Genomic DNA, 18,528 nt, shown 5'->3' with positions numbered 1-18,528 from the left:
AAGAACCTATCTTCATCCCAGGCCACAAAGTTCCAAAAAATATGACCGCAGAGTCAAAAATTACAAAACATGCAAGGAAACAAAGCACTACGAGTGAGAGCTCACAGAAACAACAGGTAGTAGAAAGAGATCTACAGAGACCCTGGATATATGTCTAAATAAAAAAGAACTGCACTACATTTCTCTATACCAGTAAACAACCTAAATATAAAAATTTTAAAAGACAGTTTATGATAGCATTAAAAAGAAGTACTTGGAGGGGAGCCTGGGTGGCTCAGTCAGTTGAGCAAGAGACTCTTGATTTTAGCTCAGGTCATGATCTCATGGATTGTGAATTCAAGCCCCACATGGGGCATTGCACTGGCAGTGCAAAGCCTGCTTGGGATTCTCTGTCTCCCTCTTTACCCCTCCTCCCCTGTGCGCACTTGCGCGCGCGCGCTCTCTCTCTCTCTCTCAAAAATAAACATTAAAAACAAAATTTTTGTAATTACTTTGAAAAAATTTCTAGGGGTGCCTGGGTGACTCAGTCAGTTAAGCATCCAACTTTGGTTTGGGTATGATCTTACAGTTTGTGAGTTCAAGCCTGCATTGGGCTCTCTGATGACAGCACAGAGCCTGCTTCTGATACCCTGTCCCTGACTCTCTCTGCCCCTCCCCTGTGCATGCATGTGCTCTTGAGCTCTCTCTCCCCAAAATAAATAAACATTAAAAAAAAAAATCTGGGGGCCTGGGTGGCTCAGTCGGTTGAGTGTCCAACTTCCACTTAAGTCATGATCTTAACAGTTCCTGAGATCAAGTCCCGCCTCAGGCTCTGTGCTGACAGGGCACAGCCTGCTTGGGATTCTCTGTCTCCTTCTCTCTCTGCCCCTCCTTGCGTGCTCTCCCTCCCTCTAAAAAAACAGACAAGACGTAAATAAAATAAAAAATAAAATAAAAGGACCCAAATAAATGGAAATGTGCCATGTTCACTGATGCAAAGGCTAAATATTCTCAAAATATCAATTCTCCCTAAGATGGTATAAAGATTCACGGGTGCCTGGCTGGCTCAGTCAGAGGACCATGCAACTCTTGATCTCAGAGTTTTAAGTGTGAACCCCACATAGGATGTAGACACTACTTAAATAAATAAAAAACTTAAAAACAAAACAAAAAAGATGATGTAAAGATTCAATAAAATTACAACCAAAATCCCAGCACTTGATGAGTTCTAAAATTTATATAGAAGTTCAAAGGGCTCCTGGGTGACTCAGCTGGTTAAGCGTCTGACTTCAGCTCAGGTCATGATCTCATGTCTCAGTTCATGAGTTCGAACTCTGCATCAGGCTCTCTGCTGTTAGCACAGAGCCCGCTTTGGATCCTCTGTCCGCCCCCCTCTTTCTGCCTCTCCCCTGCTCACGTTCTCTCTCCCTCTCTCTCAAATAAGTAAAACATTAAAAATAAATAAACATTAAAAAAAGAATATTGCCATTTAAATAAATAAATATTAAAAAAAGAAAAGAAGCACAAAGGGCAAATAGCAAGTCAGTTTTTTTTTTTTTAAGAACAAAGTGGGAGGACTTGTGCTACTAGATGTCAAAACTTACTGAAGAGCTATCACAATTAAGCACTGGGTACTGGCACATGCGTCAATAAACAGACCAAGTCAACAGAACACAGGCCCCAAAACAGACCCATACACAATGCCTGGCACAAAGCAGGTGCTTAATAAGTATTTGCGGAATGAAAAAATTTCAGTGGATTCTTACTTCAAATTATATTTAAAAATCGATTCTATTTTATTTTTTTAACTTACATCCAAGTTAGTTAGCATATAGTGCAACAATGATTTCAGAAGTAGATTCTTTAGTGCCCCTTACCCATTTAGCCCATCCCCCCTCCCACAACCCCTCCAGTAACCAACCCTCTGTTTGTTCTCCATATTTAAGAGTCTCTTATGTTTTTGCCCCCCTCCCTGTTTTTATGTTATTTTTGCTACCCTTCCCTTGTGTTCATCTGTTCTGTGTCTTAAAAGTCCTCGTATGAGTGAAGTCATATGATATTTGTCTTTCTCTGACTAATTTCGCTTAGCATAATACCCTCTAGTTCCATCCACGTAGTTGCAAATGGCAAGATTTCATTCTTTTTGATTGCTAATACTCCACTGTATATACATACCACATCTTCTTTATGCATTCATCCATCAATGGACATAAAAATCTATTCTAGATATAGTAAATACATGTGAAGGCAAACCTATAAAGCTTTTATTTTTATTTTTATTTTTATTTTTTAAGTAAGCTCTATGCCCAACACGGGGCTTGAACTCATGACCCTGAGATCAAGAGTCGCCTGCTCTTCTGACTGAGCCGTCCAGACACCCCAAGGTAAGGATTTCTTAAAACACAAAAAGCACTTATAAAGGAAATAATATAACTATATTAAAATCAAGAATCTCTGTTCATTAAAGATACTTTAGAGTGAAAAGACAAAACCAAAACAGAAGATATTTGGAGCAATGTATGGCCACTGGACTATCTATACCAGAAAAAAGAACTACTACAAACTGGTAAGAAAAAGAAAGCCAAACAACCAAAAAGAGAAAAATGGGCAAAGGAAAAAACATTTCACAGTAGAGGACACACAAATAGTTAATAAACATACGAAGAGATACTCAGTTTCACTGGTTATTAGTGAAATGCAAATCAAGATCACAATCACATACTGTTCACACTCATTTAATTGGCAAAATTTAAAGTCTAATTCCAGGGGCGCCTGGGTGGCTCAGTCGGTTAGGCGGCCGACTTCGGCTCAGGTCATGATCTCGCAGTCCGTGAGTTCGAGCCCCGCGTCGGGCTCTGTGCTGACAGCTCAGAGCCTGGAGCCTGTTTCAGATTCTGTGTCTCCCTCTCTCTGACCCTCCCCTGTTCATTCTCTGTCTCTCTCTGTCTCAAAAATAAAATAAACGTTAAAAAAAATAAAAATAAAAAAAATAAAAAAATAAAGTCTAATTCCAAGTATAGGAAAGGATATGAATCAAGGTATCTCTCATACATTGCCAGTGGGACTATAAATTCATTTGACCACAATGAAAAGCAACGAGGCATTTAATATTCACATACCCTACAGTCCAGCAATTCTAGTACTAGAGAAACAGCCAAAATTTTTGCATGTATGAACTGAGACATGTACAAGAATATTCAAAGTGCTGCTCACAACATTAAAAAACTAGACACAAATTAAGAATGGAAAAACAGATAAACTGAAGTATAATGACAATAAGATATTATTCATCAGAGAAAAGTGGAAGAACTAAAGCTATATGCAAGGTGGATGGATTTTCATAACATAATATTGTGTGATAAAAGCAAGGCACAGGGGGCACCTGGCTGGCTCAGTTGGGAGAACGTGTGACTTGATCACAGGGTCGGGAGTTCAAGCCCCACACTGGGTATAGAGATTACTAAAAATAAATAAATAAATAAACTTAAAAAAAGAAAAAAAAAAAACCAAGCAAGTCCCAGAAGATTACATAGTATGCCACCTTTTTTTTTTTTAATGTTTTTTTTTTTTTTTTAATTTATTTTTGAAAGAGAGACAGAGTGCGACTGGGGGAGGCGCAGAATCTGAAGCAGGTTCTAGGCTCTGAGCTGTCAGCAGAGCCCAACGCAGGGCTCAAACTCACAGACCGCAAGATCAGGACCTAAGCCGAAGTTGGATGCTTAACCAACCAAGCCACACAGGTGCCCCAGTATGACACCTTTTTTAAAAAGTTCAAAAACAAGTAAATAATTACTATATATTGTTTAGGCATATATACACAGGATAAACATTTAAAAAAATTTTTTTAACATTTATTTATTATTGAGACAGAGAGACACAGAGCATGAGCAGGGGAGGGCCAGAGAGAGGGAGACACAGAAAAGGAGGCAGACTCCAGGCTCTGAACTGTCAGCACAGAGCCCGATGTGGGGCTCGAACCCACAAACTACAAGATCATGACCTGAGCCGAAGTCGGTCGCCCAACCAACTGAGCCACCCAGGCGCCCCAGGATAAACATTTTTTTTTTTAAAGCAAGAGTATAATAAACACAAAATTTAGAAGAGTGATTGGGGTGTAGGAATATGGATATTCATAGCACTATGAAAATATTTAAGTCAATGAATAAACAGTAAAATATGTATTTCAAAAAGACCAAAAATGGGCCTTCTTTTGATGCTTATGAGCCAAGGATAATGTTTACCTCAATTCTGTGTATCTAAGGCCCAATCAAAACAAAAACAAAAACAGAACAAATAAGAAAATGGATAAAAGGCTTGAATAGGGACTTCAATAAGGAAAACTGAATGACCAATAAACATACAGAAAGATCCTCAATCTCCCTAGTAAACAGGGAAATACTAATCAAAACCATAGTAAGTATCATTTCACACCAACCTAAACAGATAAAAAATTAAATATGACAATATTAAGTGTTGGCAAGGACTGAGAGCAACTTTAATTCTACATTGGTGGCAACTGAAAACCATTTTAACATTATCTAATAAGGGTAAATATGTGCATATGTCCTGTACTATATTCTTTCAGTGAAAATAAGTCTAGCTACATCCATCAACATGTATGACTCTCAGGAACATGTTGAACAAAAAAGGCAAGTAAGTCACATAATAATACTGTATGATTCCATTTACATAATATTCAAACACGTAAAACTAAAACATGTATCATTTAAGAATACATACTGGCAAAATTATTTTTTTTTAATTTTTTTTAACGTTTATTTATTTTTGAGACAGAGAGAGAGAGACAGAGTATGAATGGGGGAGGGTCAGAGAGAGAGGGAGACACAGAATCTGAAACAGGCTCCAGGCTCTGAGCTGTCAGCACAGAGCCTGACGTGGGGCTCGAACTCACTGGCCACGAGATCATGACCTGAGCCGAAGTCGGACGCTCAACCAACTGAGCCACTCAGGCCCCCTGGCAAAATTATTTTTAAAAAACAAGGAAATAGGGGTGCCTGGATGGCCCAGTTCGTTGAGCATCTGACTCTGCATTTCAGCTCGGGTTATTTCGGCTCAGGTTGTGCGATCAAGCTCCAGTTGGGACTCTGCAGGGAGCATGGAGCCTGCTTAAGATTCTCTCTCTGTCCCCCACCCCTCTCCCCTGCTTGCACACGCGCTCTCTCTAAAATAACAAAAATTTTAAATAAATAAATAAATAAATAAATAAATAAATAAATAAATAAATAAATAAAAGCAAGGAAATAATAAGTCCCAAATTCAGGACAGAGGTTAACTCTGGGGAAGAAGAAAGTAGACAGGATCAGGGAAGAGCATATAGGGGCTTTAGCAGTCATGGCAATGTTTGTTTTCTTAAACTAGGTGGTATTAAGTGAATTGTGATTCTTTATACCTTCCACATATTTTATAAAAATTTTTTCATATCTACTCAATATTTTATAAAAACATTTTTAAAAAAAAGCACAAAAGAACAGAAGGCGATGAATAAGAAGCCTGGGAATATACAAAATTAGCATCCAAGGCAAGGAAGAGAGCAGAATTGTTGATTATGTAAATAAGAAGGTTCCTGGATGAAAAATGAGGATGTAGATTCTGGGAGAGATTAATTAGATGTGTGGAGGCAGAATTGGAGGAGGGACCAACTGTGTGAAAGACTTCAACATGTCTCCTTCAGGTACAGAGATGGAATACAGAAACTGCTTTATTTCCCCCCCCCCTTTAAAGATTTTGTTTTTAAGTTATCTCTGCACCCACTGTAGGGCTCAAACTTACAATCCCAAGATCAAGAGGTGCATTCTCTACTGACTGAGCCAGCCAGGTGCCCCAGAATACAACAACTTCTGTAAGAAGTCTAAGGAGCTTCTTCTAGGATTGACCCAAAAAGCCATCAATTTCAGGACATATACTAAAATGGCTATCTGTGCTTTGGGAAAAGAAAACTAGGATCACAGCCCAGAGAAGTCTAGAAGGGATGAACCGTTGGGGGAAGAAGACTGAAGAAGATTCATACTCAGTGGCCAAAGAAGGAAACAGATCACACTAAAGAGAGCAAGTCTAGATTTTTAAGAAAGAGATTATACTGGAATTTTGTTTTACAAGTTTACAATAAGAATACCACACAGATGAAGTAATTTCCAGTAAGATATTATTTATTATCTCTATGACAGCCACTGTTAGATGCTTCCCAAAGAGCCATTCTCTACCTTCTTGTTAACAGATCTCAATTTGGTTGGGTGTTAACGTACTCAGCCGAAGGGATCAAATGTGATTAGTCTAAGCCAATTGCCGGTGAATAGTCTAAGGATGGCAAATGACCCAATGAGATTTAAAGGGAGATCCGTTGGGAAACTTCTAGGAAGGGTTTTGCTATTTAATAAAAAGGGGAGGGGTGTGTGTGGAAATAGTAGAAAATGATCCATTTTGCCTGTTTCCTTCCTCTTTGGATTCTGTCATATGAAGACATGGTACTTGGAGCTAAGACAGCCATCATGTGATTTCAAGGCAAAAAACAAAAGGATAAAATCAGGGGCGCCTGGGTGGCGCAGTCGGTTAAGCGTCCGACTTCAGCCAGGTCACGATCTCGCGGTCTGGGAGTTCGAGCCCCGCGTCGGGCTCTGGGCTGATGGCTCAGAGCCTGGAGCCTGTTTCCGATTCTGTGTCTCCCTCCCTCTCTGCCCCTCCCCCGTTCAAGCTCTGTCTCTCTCTGTCCCAAAAATAAATAAACGTTGGAAAAAAAAAAAATTAAAAAAAAAAAAAGGATAAAATCAAATAAACTAAGGATGATTGAGCAGAAGGATAAACAGAATAAGCCTGGGTCCCTGATGACATCACCAAAAAATCTTGAGACATTCTACCTCTAGGCTTCTTGTTAAAATGCTGCTTGGGAAGAGGGACTAGGACAAATGAACAGATAAAGACTCTGGAACCAGATATATCTGAGTTGGAGTCTTAGTTCATGTGATTTTGTGATTTTGAACCTGTTAATTATCCTCTCTGACCTTGTTTTCTCATCTATAAATTAAGGTTGCTATATGGATTACACGAAATAACAAGTGGCTCTGGCTTAGAACTAGCAATCTTCAATAAATGTTAGTTTATTTTTCCTCTCACTTGAAGATAGGATCCATTTTTTAGTATCTCAATATCACTCATGGAGGTTAATATAGTCCCTGGGGTATGACAAGTACTCAACAGAAATCTGTTGAATGAAAGAAAGAGGGCTTGAGGTGACTTTTGAAGATGAGTAAGATATGACTGGCAGATTAAATACTCCTCCCAATCAGGATGGGGTGGAAAGAGGCAGAATCTGATCTGGCTGACTTGGAGGGTTCTGAGAGGGGAGTAGCAGGAAAGGAGACAAGTCATGGCCAGATTAGCATGGTATACACGTGCAAGAGGCATCTCCGGAAGGTCTTGGTGCTTGCTATTCCACGTTTAGGTATCCTCTCTTTATCTAAATGTTAGTCTCCTCCCTAGAGTCCCTCAAAACCTCTGCTACCTTTTTTATGTTTTTTATTCCCAGCTGCCTTTCACACCTGAAAAAGCTCTCTGGTCCCAAGGTCCGTCTGCTCCTCTGTCTCCCTTCCCTCCTTGCTTCCTCAGCTGCCTCCAGTGGCTCTGGGGACATAACATGGCCATCTGAGACAGAAGACTCATCTTCTTTCAGTCTCTGGAATGGTGAGGAAGGATACTGCTGTTGCTAGGATACTTAAGCTGCCGGCACAGACTTCAACCACAGACTCTTAGGCTCTAACCATAAGGCAACACGAGTCCTCAGCCCTTTTTGATTTTCTCATTTGGATCTTTGCAACAGCCTCCTAACTGGCTTCCCTCCTTCTAAAATGCATGCCTGGGGGCCCCTGGCTGGTTCAGTTGGTGGAGTAGGAGACTCTTGATCTTGTGATTGTGAGATCGAGCCCCATGGCAGGTATAAACATTAAAAAAAAACTTAAGGGCGCCTGGGTGGCTCAGTCAGTTGAGTGTCCGACTTCAGCTCGGGTCATGATCTCGCCGTTTGTGAGTTCGAGCCCCGTGTCGAGCTCTGTGCTGACGGCTCAGAGCCTGGAGCCTGCTTCGGATTCTGTGTCCCCCTCTCTCTCCACCCCACCCCTGCTTGTGCTCTGTCTCTCTCTGTCTTTCAAAAATGAATAAACATTAAAATAAATAAATAAATAAAAACTTAATAAAATAAAACAAAATCCATTACTTTTTCCTCACTGCCTCCAGAAGAGGTTCAAACTGGGAACCTTTGGACCAAATTTAGTCCACAGATGTACTGATGTGTTTTTGTTTGAACATGTTTTAAAAAACAAAAAACAAAACCAAAAAAACAACTTGGGTCCATATTTGAAACCCAGGCAATTTTACATAATAATGTGGATTTCCAGCTTCTATTTAAAAACTTGTAGATGGGCAAAAATCAGCTGGAACTGAGTCAAGAAGTTAGACGGTCTAGGGGAGCCTGAGTGGCTCAGTCGGTTAAGCATCCAACTTCGGCTCAGGTCATGATCTCACGGTTCGTGGGTTCCAGCCCTGAGTTGGGCTCTGTGCTGACAACTCAGAGCCTGGAGCCTGCTTCCGATTCTGTGTCTCCCTCTCTCTCTGCCCCTCTCCTGCTTGCACTCTGTCTCTTTCTCTCTCTCTCTCAAAAATAAACAAACATTAAATTTTTTTTGTAAAGAACTTAGATAGTCTATGCTCTCCAGTAACGCCCAGTAGAGACTTGGGCGTCTAGTTCAACACAATCCCCATTTCAACGTTGGATTTTTTGACTCTTGCCCATCAGAGCTGCTTGTCACATAGCACAGCACATCCAATCCTTTCTGGCCTCTCCAGTTCTAGGTCCCCTCACTCATACCTGTGAACTTTACACTACAGTACTACTTGCGCATCGAACTACTTGTAGCAGTTCCCCAACACATCATATTGTCCTCACCTCTTTTTGCCTTTTGTCTATGCTTTTCCCTTGGTCTAGAATGTCGGTCTCCTCCTGAACTCCAGGCTAAATTCTATTCAGTCTCTAAAATTGTTCTCAGATATCACCTCTAGAAAACATTCCAAGGCTCCCTTCCTCCTTCACTCTTTATTATCTCTGCATCTTGTACATTTTTTAGTTATTGCACTTATAATAGACTGTAGTACAACTTACTTGTATACATGTCAGTCTCCAGCACTGGAGTGAACCTTTAAAAACAGAAATCTCTATCATTTACAGCGTCTGCCACATAACAGCCACTCAACACATTTGATGAATGAGTAGTTGAGAAAATGAGATGAATAACTATGACCAGAGCTGATGAGGTTAGAGAGGGGTAGGGCTCCCAGTAACTCACATATATTTCCATTTTTCGATAGAGACCATAGTTAAGTAGCAAATTGTGAGTCATGCGGATTCGGTGAGGCTTCATTGGGTGGCCTTGTCCATAATAGTAATTTCCAACATCCCCTGAAGAAAAAAGAGTGACAGTTTCAGTGACACAGTTCGACATACACTCCCAGGAGAATCCAGGTATCTTTATAACTATCTCCTAGTCAAATTCTTTTTCTCTTTCGTTCTAGTCTACAAGATTCTACCCAGCTTGAGGAAGGGTAACTCCAAAATTTAAAAAAAAAGCAAGCAGGGACGCCTGGGTGGCTTAGTCAGTTAAGCATCCAACTCTTGATTTTGGCTCAGGTCATGATCTCATGGTTCGTGAGTTTGAGCCCTGAGTTGGGCTCTGGGCTGACAGCACATAGCCTGCTTGGGATTCTCTTGCTCTCCCTCTCTCTCTGCCCCTCCCCTCCATGTGTGGGTGCTCTAAATAAACATTAAAAAAAAAAAAAAAAAGCAGAGGACCCTGGTGAGGTCAGCATTTAAGGATGTTAAGTCTAGTCCACAGGAACTAGACAGTGTAAGGGGTTCATTCCAAAGCTACTCGGGAATAACAGGCAGTGAGTGACTCACCCCACTATATATCTCCAAAGAATTCACTCCCACAACAGAAAAATAACCGTTAGTACTCAGAATTATTATAAGTCACAGTTCACCTTTATCATGCTGTGACACTTTATGGAGTCAAAGCACATTTACATTAGTTTTCTTACTGGATCTTCACAATAACCCCATAAAATAGTTAGAACAGGAAGTATTATTCTAATTTTATAAATAAGAAAACTAAGTTCTTATCATCTCTTGCTTCATCTATAGCAAAAGACTTCTAATTGATTCCTCTGCCTTCAATTCAAACTATCTACTACAACGACCAGTTATTTTTCTAACACACAGCTTTCATAACATCATTCCTCTGCTCAAAAAATCCTGAATGGCTCCCCATCTCCTACAGGATAAAGAACAACTTCACTAACCTGGCATTCAACCCACAACACTCTCCCTCTCCCTCCCTTTCTCCCTCTCGCAGTTCTCCGCTCCAAAGTGGAATAGGCAAACTATGACCCTTGAGCCAAATACAATTGGCTGCCTGTTTTTTGTAAATAAAATTTTACTGGAACACAGCCATGCCCATTAGTTTAAATATTGTCTATGGCTGCTTTCACATTATAATAACAGAGCTGAGTAAATAGTTGCCACAGAGACCCACCCATATGGCACACGAAGTGAAAAATATTTACTATTTGGCCCTTTACAGAAAATTTGCCAATCTCTGTTCTAAACACACTAGATTATTATCAGCATCCTGAACATGGCATTCACCTTCACACCCAAGTAGCCTTTGTTCAGACTGTTCCTTTGACCTGGATTGTCCTTCCTTTTCTGATGATCCTCATACAACAAAGCCCAGCTTAAGTGCCAAACATATTCCTGATCAAAATAAACGGTCCTTTCCTCTGTATACAATTTGTATATATCACTTAACAAATTTTGTTTTGTATCTGAATTACTTACATATCTATTTTTATCTATTCATTTATTTATTTTGAGAGAGGGAGAGAGTGCACGCGCACAAGAGCAGAAGAGGGGCACAGAGGGAAAGAGAATCTGAAGCAAGCTCCAAGATCAGTGGGGAGCCTGATGTGGGGCTCAATCCCATGACCATGAGATCACAACCTGAGCTGAACTTAAGAGTTAGACACTTAGAACTGACTGAAGCCACCCAGGTGTCCCCTTACATATCTATTTATATTCCTAAGACTGGCTGCTCCTTGAAGACAAGGACAAATATGCCCTGTACATCACAGAAGCTGAATAAAGATTCAAGGAACAGAACTCAGTGAGATTCAGAGAGGTTAAGTGCCTGCTCAAGATCACACAACCAATAACTGATCCAGGGGTCGACTCTTCTAACTCCAAATTCAGTATCCTAAAAGCTACATTGGGTTTACCAGATACTTACTTCAATTTGCACTTAAACCAGAGGGCTCTGTGAATCTACTTGCCACAAAGTTCCTGGAACAAATATTCCAGAAATCAAGTGGGGGCGCCTGGCTGGCTCAGTTGCTAGAGCATGCGATTCTTGATCTCAGGGTTGTGAGGTCAAGCCCCATCTTGGGCACAGAGCTTACTATAAAAAAATGAAAAAACTGGGGTGCCTGGGTGGCTCAGTCAGTTAAGCATCTGACTTTGGCTCAGGTCATAATCTCACAGTTCTTGAGTTCGAGCCCCACGTCAGGCTCTCTGCTATCAGCACAGAGCCCATTTTGGATCCTCTGCCTCCCTCTCTCTTTGCCCTTCCTCTCTGCTTGTGCACGCTCTCTCTCTCAAAATAAATAAACCTAAGAAAAAAAATTTTTTAATGAAAAAGTTAAAAGCCAAAAAACAGCACAAAAATCAAGTGAACTGCACACCCAAGGATAGATCTCTCTCGCCTTAGAAGTCCATCAAGACGAGGCAGATCTTTGAGCACCAGTGAAAAGAAGGTCCCAATCTCTTATGCACTGTGTTTTGGTGGCACGAGTAACAGAATTCATTCCAGGGAGCAATGCATTGTGGGAAATGCCACCAATAGTATCCAAGCCACACTCCAATACTCTTGGCCATAGACATGGCCTGGGACAATGGGAAACTTCTAAACAGTTGGATATTTAGGATCTCACCCTGTTCTCTTTTTATTAGACTACTTTTTAGAACAATTTTAGATTTACAGAAAAATTGCAAAGATAGAGTTCTCAGATACCTCATAGGCAGTTTCCCCTATTATTAGCATTCTACATGATAAAATAAGAAGTATTTGTTACAGTTAATGAACCAATATTGATACAGTGTCATTAACTAAAAAGAAGCCCATGCTTTATTCAAATTTTCTTAGCTTTCCTTAGTTTTTGTTTAATGTCCTTTTATCCTCTTCTCTTAATCTTAGGCAGGCCTCTGAGGGCAGGAACTGTGCTCTTAGCCAGAGCCGCAAGCCAGAGTACAGTATTTGATGGCATTCAACTGGGACCCTTGTCCCATAGAGACAGACTTTGAGATGCAGTAGCAGAGGAGGCAGGCAGAAAATTTTGCTCCCAGAGACCCTCAGACAAGCTTATCAGCTATGAGGATTGACAGAATAGGTTTTCAAGGCATTGGCTGAGACATCCAGATGCAGACCCAATTTGAAGGCAGTCAGTAACATGACCATTACTGTTACATAATTAGATCATGGCTTATCCAGGTCTCTGGCCTGGGCCTTGATCCCCAGCAACTCCTCTGCCTATCAAACCTGAATTCAGCCAAGGCTTAGACTTGGGGGACTAAGATAACTTATCTAGAAGGCTAGGGGAGTACCTGAGGGTGGGGCCCAGACACCATCCTTTTCTTAACAGCTTTTAATCCAGTTGCTAAGAGACTTTTAAAAGAAATAATCATTTTCCTTTAGATACTACCTTTAAACTTGTGGAAAGCTTCTCCCATTGTTCTCAAAGTTTTTCAGTTTAAAAAAAAATTTTTTTTTCAACGTTTATTTATTTTTGGGACAGAGAGAGACAGAGCATGAACGGGGGAGGGGCAGAGAGAGAGGGAGACACAGAATTGGAAACAGGCTCCAGGCTCTGAGCCATCAGCCCAGAGCCCGACGCGGGGCTCGAACTCCCAGACCGCGAGATCGTGACCTGGCTGAAGTCGGACGCTTAACCGACTGCGCCACCCAGGCGCCCCTCAAAGTTTTTCAGTTTTATAGGAGAGTGACCTGAGGCCTGCAAAGGTAAAGTGACTTGCCCAATACTGCAAAGCTTCTGAGGGGCAGAACCAAGTCTGAGTCCCAAGCTAGTGACCTCACTGCAAAACTCACAAGCGGTTTCTCAAGGAGTAAGAAATCTCTCTTGCCTAAAAACTGCAGTCTTTCCACTTTTTCTCTTTTTAAACTAATGGTGGAGAGATCATAAAACAGTGCAAACCGATACAGCTACAAAGTCGCAGGCTCCAGCCCCAAATAGGCCCTCACCACTGCCCAGCAACTCTTCCAAATTTATTGTCCTACCTCCCTCTTTCACAACAGCTACTTCACAGCTATCTCTCTCAGGATTCCTACTCTACCAACTACCCTCCCCCCACTCACAGGAAAAGAAATAATCTATTACCTCATCTTGAAAACTCCAACTTTCTCTTCATCAAACTTGCCTACATTTGAACTTTTCCTTGCCTCTCATCATGAAGAAACTTCCCCCTGAAGGCTAGTGTCCATACCTGTGCTCTGGTTTCCATCTCACCTGGTCTCTTCAGGAACCTCCATCATTACTCATCCCTCTCTTTACTGTATCTTCAACCCCTCCCCCTGGCTATTTACCATTCAAATTTTGAATATGCTCAACTCTCAGCCACTACATCCCCCTGTATCAACAACCCTCTCTCTCTGCCCCAACCAAGCTTCCTTTGAAAAGGGTTCAATCTTGGGGCACCTGGGTGGCTCAGTCAGTTAAGCGGCCGACTTCAGCTCAGGTCATGATCTCACGGTCCGTGAGTTCGAGCCCCGCGTCGGGCTCTGGGCTGACAGCTCAGAGCCTGGAGCCTGTTTCAGATTCTGTGTCTCCTTCTCTCTGACCCTCCCCCGTTAATGCTCTGTCTCTCTCTGTCTCAAAAATAAATAAATGTTAAAAAAAAAAATTAAAAAAAAAAAAAAAAGAAAAGGGTTCAATCTGACGTCTTCTCTTGACCCATCCATTCATTCTTCAATCTACTGCAATCTCACTTCAGTTCCAAACTGTACACACAAAACAGTTCTTGCCAACATTTGGCCACTCCTTCCATCTTTTGGCTACTATAACCCAAGACTTTCTGGTTCACTTACATTCCCTCTGTACAATTTTTAATCGGCAAGTATTTATTGACAGCCTACTCTGAGCTAGGCATTGTTCTGGGAGCTGAGCATACAGAGCTAGACAAGACATGGTCTCTTTCCCTAAGGAGATTACTGTCTAAGAAGAACGAACAAGTAAATGGGCAATTCCAATACACAGTGACAAGTGCTACGACAGGGGAATACAGAGCACGAAGGGCACTAGACTTTCCCTCAGTGCATGTCCTTAGAATTCCACTCTGATCTTCTTCTCTTCCCACGCTATACAACTTCTTGGGTGATTGCATCCTCTTCCATAACTAAAATTACCATCTGCATGCTGACAACTACCAAAAATCTCTATCTTCTCATTTTTGTCTTCTAAATGGCCAACCTGGGGGCACCTGGGTGGCTCAGTTGGTTAAGCGTCAGGCGTCGGCTAAGGCTATGATCTCACGGCTAGTGAGTTCAAGCCCTGCATTGGGCTCTGTGCTGACAGCTCAGAGCCTGAAGCCTGCCTCAGATTCTTGTCTCCTTCTCTCTCTGCCCAGCCCCTGCTCGCACTCTGCCTCTCTCTCTCTCTCTCAAAATTAATTGAAAAAAATAAAAATAAAAATGGCGACCTGAATGGCCAACTGCCTACTGGATGCCTCTACTTGGATATCCCCTAGTAGGGATAGCCCTCAAAAAATACTTCTTAAAAAAACCCAAAACCCAAAGTTATCAACTGACGTAACTTTCTCCAAACACTCAACATCAAACTGCCCAACCCAGAAGTTTGGGATCCTTGCCGTCTTCCTTACCCCTACACTGGAGAATTCAATTTCTGTCTCAGAGTGATAGGTCTGAGGTATAAATCTGATGATGTCACAACCTGCATAAAACTTCAATGATTCACAAGTGCACTCACAATAAAGTCCAACTTCCTTAAGACAGTGTGTCCAGCCCTTCATGATCTGGTCCCCAGATCATGAGGTTCAAGCCTCATCACTTGCAACCTTTCCCTCCACCCTATTTCCTGACCTTCTACACTCTGCCCTCAAACCTATGCCTCAGCTATGCTGTACACACACCTGCTTTCAAAAATGCTGTCCTCTCTCTTACCTCTAAACTTACTGTCACCTTTGCCTTCCCGGAGCTTGGCTAATAACTCCTGTTCTTCGGGTCCAAGATGGCACCTCCCTCCCTGACTCCCCAGGCTGGGCTGAGTGCCTCTCCTCTGTGCTCCCAAAACACTCTGAGCTTTCCTTTATCCCAGCATGACACTGGAGAGCAGTTCCCTGCCACTGTCTATCTCCCCTTCCAGACTGAGAAGAAGACGGGAAGTGACCTGATCAGCCCCATGGTCCCAGCAGCTAATCATCCCTAGTACAGAGTAAGCTGCTCCATAGGCTTTTGTTAAATGAAAAAGTCTGTTTTAACAGGTTGCAACTTTCTCCTTCCAAGCCCAGGGGCCCCATTTCCCAGCAGCAACTGCAGGCCCAGCTCAGAGACTGGGGGAGGGGAGGCTGGTGACAGGAGGTGGGGACTCCGCAGGACTCTCACCAAAAAGGATGAGGAAGCAAAGGGGCAGAGGAAGACTTTTGTATTCTCAGCAGGAAAATAGATCATTGCACACTTCTCCACCAGATCCTGCCTCCCCGCTCAGACTCAGCCTCCCCTCCAGGAGTCCCACTAAAACTCTCCCCATAAAGCTTCCTGAGGATTCCCCCCTTCTCTGCCCCTCGCCACCAAGTTACCCCAAGCTTCTCCAGACGACCCCCGCTCGGCCTCAGCCTCTTCCCTCGGCCTCGACTTCCCTTCCTTTCCTCTGAGCCTCCTCCCTCAGTCTCGACCTCCTGCTCTCAGCCTCCTCCCTCACCCTGACCTCTTTCCTCTGAGCCTCCTCCCTCAGCCTCGACCTCCTGCTCTCAGCCTCCTCCCTCACCCTGACCTCTTTCCTCTGAGCCTCCTCTCTCAGACTCGACCTCCTTCCTCTCAGCCTCCTCTCTCAGCCTCGACCTCCTCGCAGCCTCCTCTCTCAGCCTTTGCCCAACGCCTCAGCCTCTCCCAGCCTCCCCGCTCACATCTCCTCAGCCTCCCTCTCCTGGATCCGGCCTGGCGCGGCCCCGCCCCCGCCCCCGCCACGCGCACGGAGCTCACCGTCGTAGTAGTAACAGACTTTCCTCCGGGTGCCCTGAGTCTGCGCCATTTTGCTCGGCTCCCGTCCCTCCCGTCAGTCGGTCCGTCCGGCCTCCCGCCCGCGGCTCGGCTCAGCGTCCGACCCAGGGGAGGAGGGGGCGGGCCTCCAACCCGCTCCGCCCGTCCCCTCCCGGGCTCACCTATAGCCGCGCAGCCCGGGCACGGCTCCAGCCAATCAGCTTGCGCAAGGGCGGCCCGGAACTCGGCTGGGGGCAAGGGCAGCCCTGAGAGGCAGCCGAGGGCCCCCTGGGCCTGTACCAAGGTCTGCGACAGGGGGGTGGGGAAAACTGCCCGGGGACCGTACCATTAGTCCCGGGGGAGGAAAGCAGATCCGTACACTCCATGGTCCCATTTCGGTGTTGGAAGCGTGCCTGGAGGTCAGAAGCCAACTTTGTAATTTTATAGAGAATCACCCGAGGCCTGTGGGGGGGAAAGTGACTTGCACAAGGTCACTCAGCTAATGACAGGGCTGAACGTCGATTAGAACACAGGTTTGGAAGAGGGAGAAGTAAACTGACAAAGGAAAGAAAACCGCTCTAGGCCGAGTACTGTGGAATAGAGTTACCAACGTTTATCTCAATGATTGCTCACAGCGGCTTTGGAAGAGGACTTTTTATCCCCGTTTTACGGGTAAGAATAATGAACTTCAGACCTTTGAGACCTGCTCAGAGTCACACAATTTGTAATTAAATTCAGCTTTCAGTAGTACAGATTTTTTGAATGCCTACTGTGCACCAGAGACACTGTTAACAAAGGGGTAGAACCCAGCCTTTCTTACTCCAAAGCCTACCTCCCTGGTGCAGACACACACACACACACACACACACACCCCAGGAGGACTGAAGAGTGGTGCAGACACACACACACACCCCAGACACACACACACACACACACACACACACACACACACACACACACACACACCCCAGGAGGACTGAAGAGTGGTGCAGACACACACACACACCCCAGGAGGACTGAAGAGTGCCTTTACACAGGAGGGAACTGATTGCCCCCTTATACTAAAGCAGGATTTCTCAAGCTATTGAAGCTACTGACATTTGGAGCTGGATAATTCCTCGTTGCAGGGGGCTGTCCCCTGCCCTGTAGGATGTTTAGCAGCATCCTTGGCCCTTACTCATTAGATGTGAATAGCAACCTCCACTCTCACCCCCAGTACCGATGACCAAAATTGTCTCCAGACATTGCAAAAATGTCTCCAGGGCAAAAATTGCTCTCACCCTACCCTTGAGAAACACTGCACTAAACCGATCAGTCATCAACTGTTCATTACTGAAAGCTGAAAGACTGAAAAGCACAGTGATGAGCTATTAAAATAACAAATACAACACAAAATTAATATTAGTAAATGCTTACCATCTGTGTGCCAACTAAGTTACAAACTCATGGTCCTGTAGTCCATAAGATACGTTTTTATGCCCCTAGCCTTTGGAGAGGGCTTGGGCACTTGTGTTTCTCATTTGAGAACAGCATTTGGGGCACTAATTATAAAAGTAACAGATCTAAGACTGGCAGTTCTATTATAAAACAGCTAAAGGGCCAGGGAATAAGCCCTATTTCCAGTTCTGTGTTGCTGCTTCCCAGCTAGGAACCTTTCTGGCCCCACTTCCCTCTTTGTAAATTGGAGAGGATAACAATGCAAAGTTCACCAATTCTATGGCTGCAGGAACGAAGAGGAGGGTGGGGATCAGATGCGGTCATGGGTGTGGCAACATTTTATAAAATGCAGAACAGGAATCAGACACTCAGATCCTTACGGAGGTGAGGCAGGTGGTGTAAAATAAGCAGATTTATATTAATTTATATTAGTTTGCTTCAGGTGCTTTGCATATTTCTAAAATTGGATCCTTTTTCACTTTTATAAAGCAATATGCCTTTCTTTCCCCTATCTTTCTTCAAACACAGTGCCATCTGCAGGTATCTTTTATTTTGTCACTTTTTAATGGAAATATAGGTGAAAAAAACATTTCATTTTCCTCTTCATTATAAGAACAACAGTGCAAGCATGATGATAAATAACCACTAACACTCAGTGTCACTGTCTGGGAGTAGAAGGGACTTTGGCAAAGAAAGAGCTCAAGTCCCACCCGAAGAGGGTGGCCACTACTCAGCTCCATGACAGGTAAATCCAATAAAGCCAAATCGT

General features: G+C 43.3%; 1 protein-coding gene across 3 annotated transcripts in view; it reads right to left on the bottom strand.

Annotated features, from left to right (window-relative positions):
• The window catches only part of HDAC1 (histone deacetylase 1), a 31,767-nt gene extending 15,147 nt beyond the window's left edge, over positions 1 to 16,620 (bottom strand). For all 3 annotated transcript variants that reach the window (XR_006296536.1, XM_043574403.1, XM_043574402.1), the window contains exons 1-2: positions 16,326 to 16,620; positions 9,330 to 9,442 (exon numbers count right to left, since the gene is read on the bottom strand). Coding sequence is in view for 2 of the 3 variants with exons in the window: in XM_043574403.1 (XP_043430338.1) it covers positions 9,330 to 9,442; positions 16,326 to 16,374 (162 nt within the window). In the remaining variant the exon portion in view is untranslated. The remainder of the gene's footprint in view (positions 1 to 9,329; positions 9,443 to 16,325) is intronic.
• Positions 16,621 to 18,528: the final 1,908 nt, after the last annotated feature.

This window comes from Prionailurus bengalensis, chromosome C1, assembly GCF_016509475.1.
Source record: "Prionailurus bengalensis isolate Pbe53 chromosome C1, Fcat_Pben_1.1_paternal_pri, whole genome shotgun sequence".
Lineage (NCBI taxonomy): Eukaryota > Metazoa > Chordata > Mammalia > Carnivora > Felidae > Prionailurus > Prionailurus bengalensis.
This window is presented reverse-complemented; position numbering and strand designations above follow the sequence as displayed.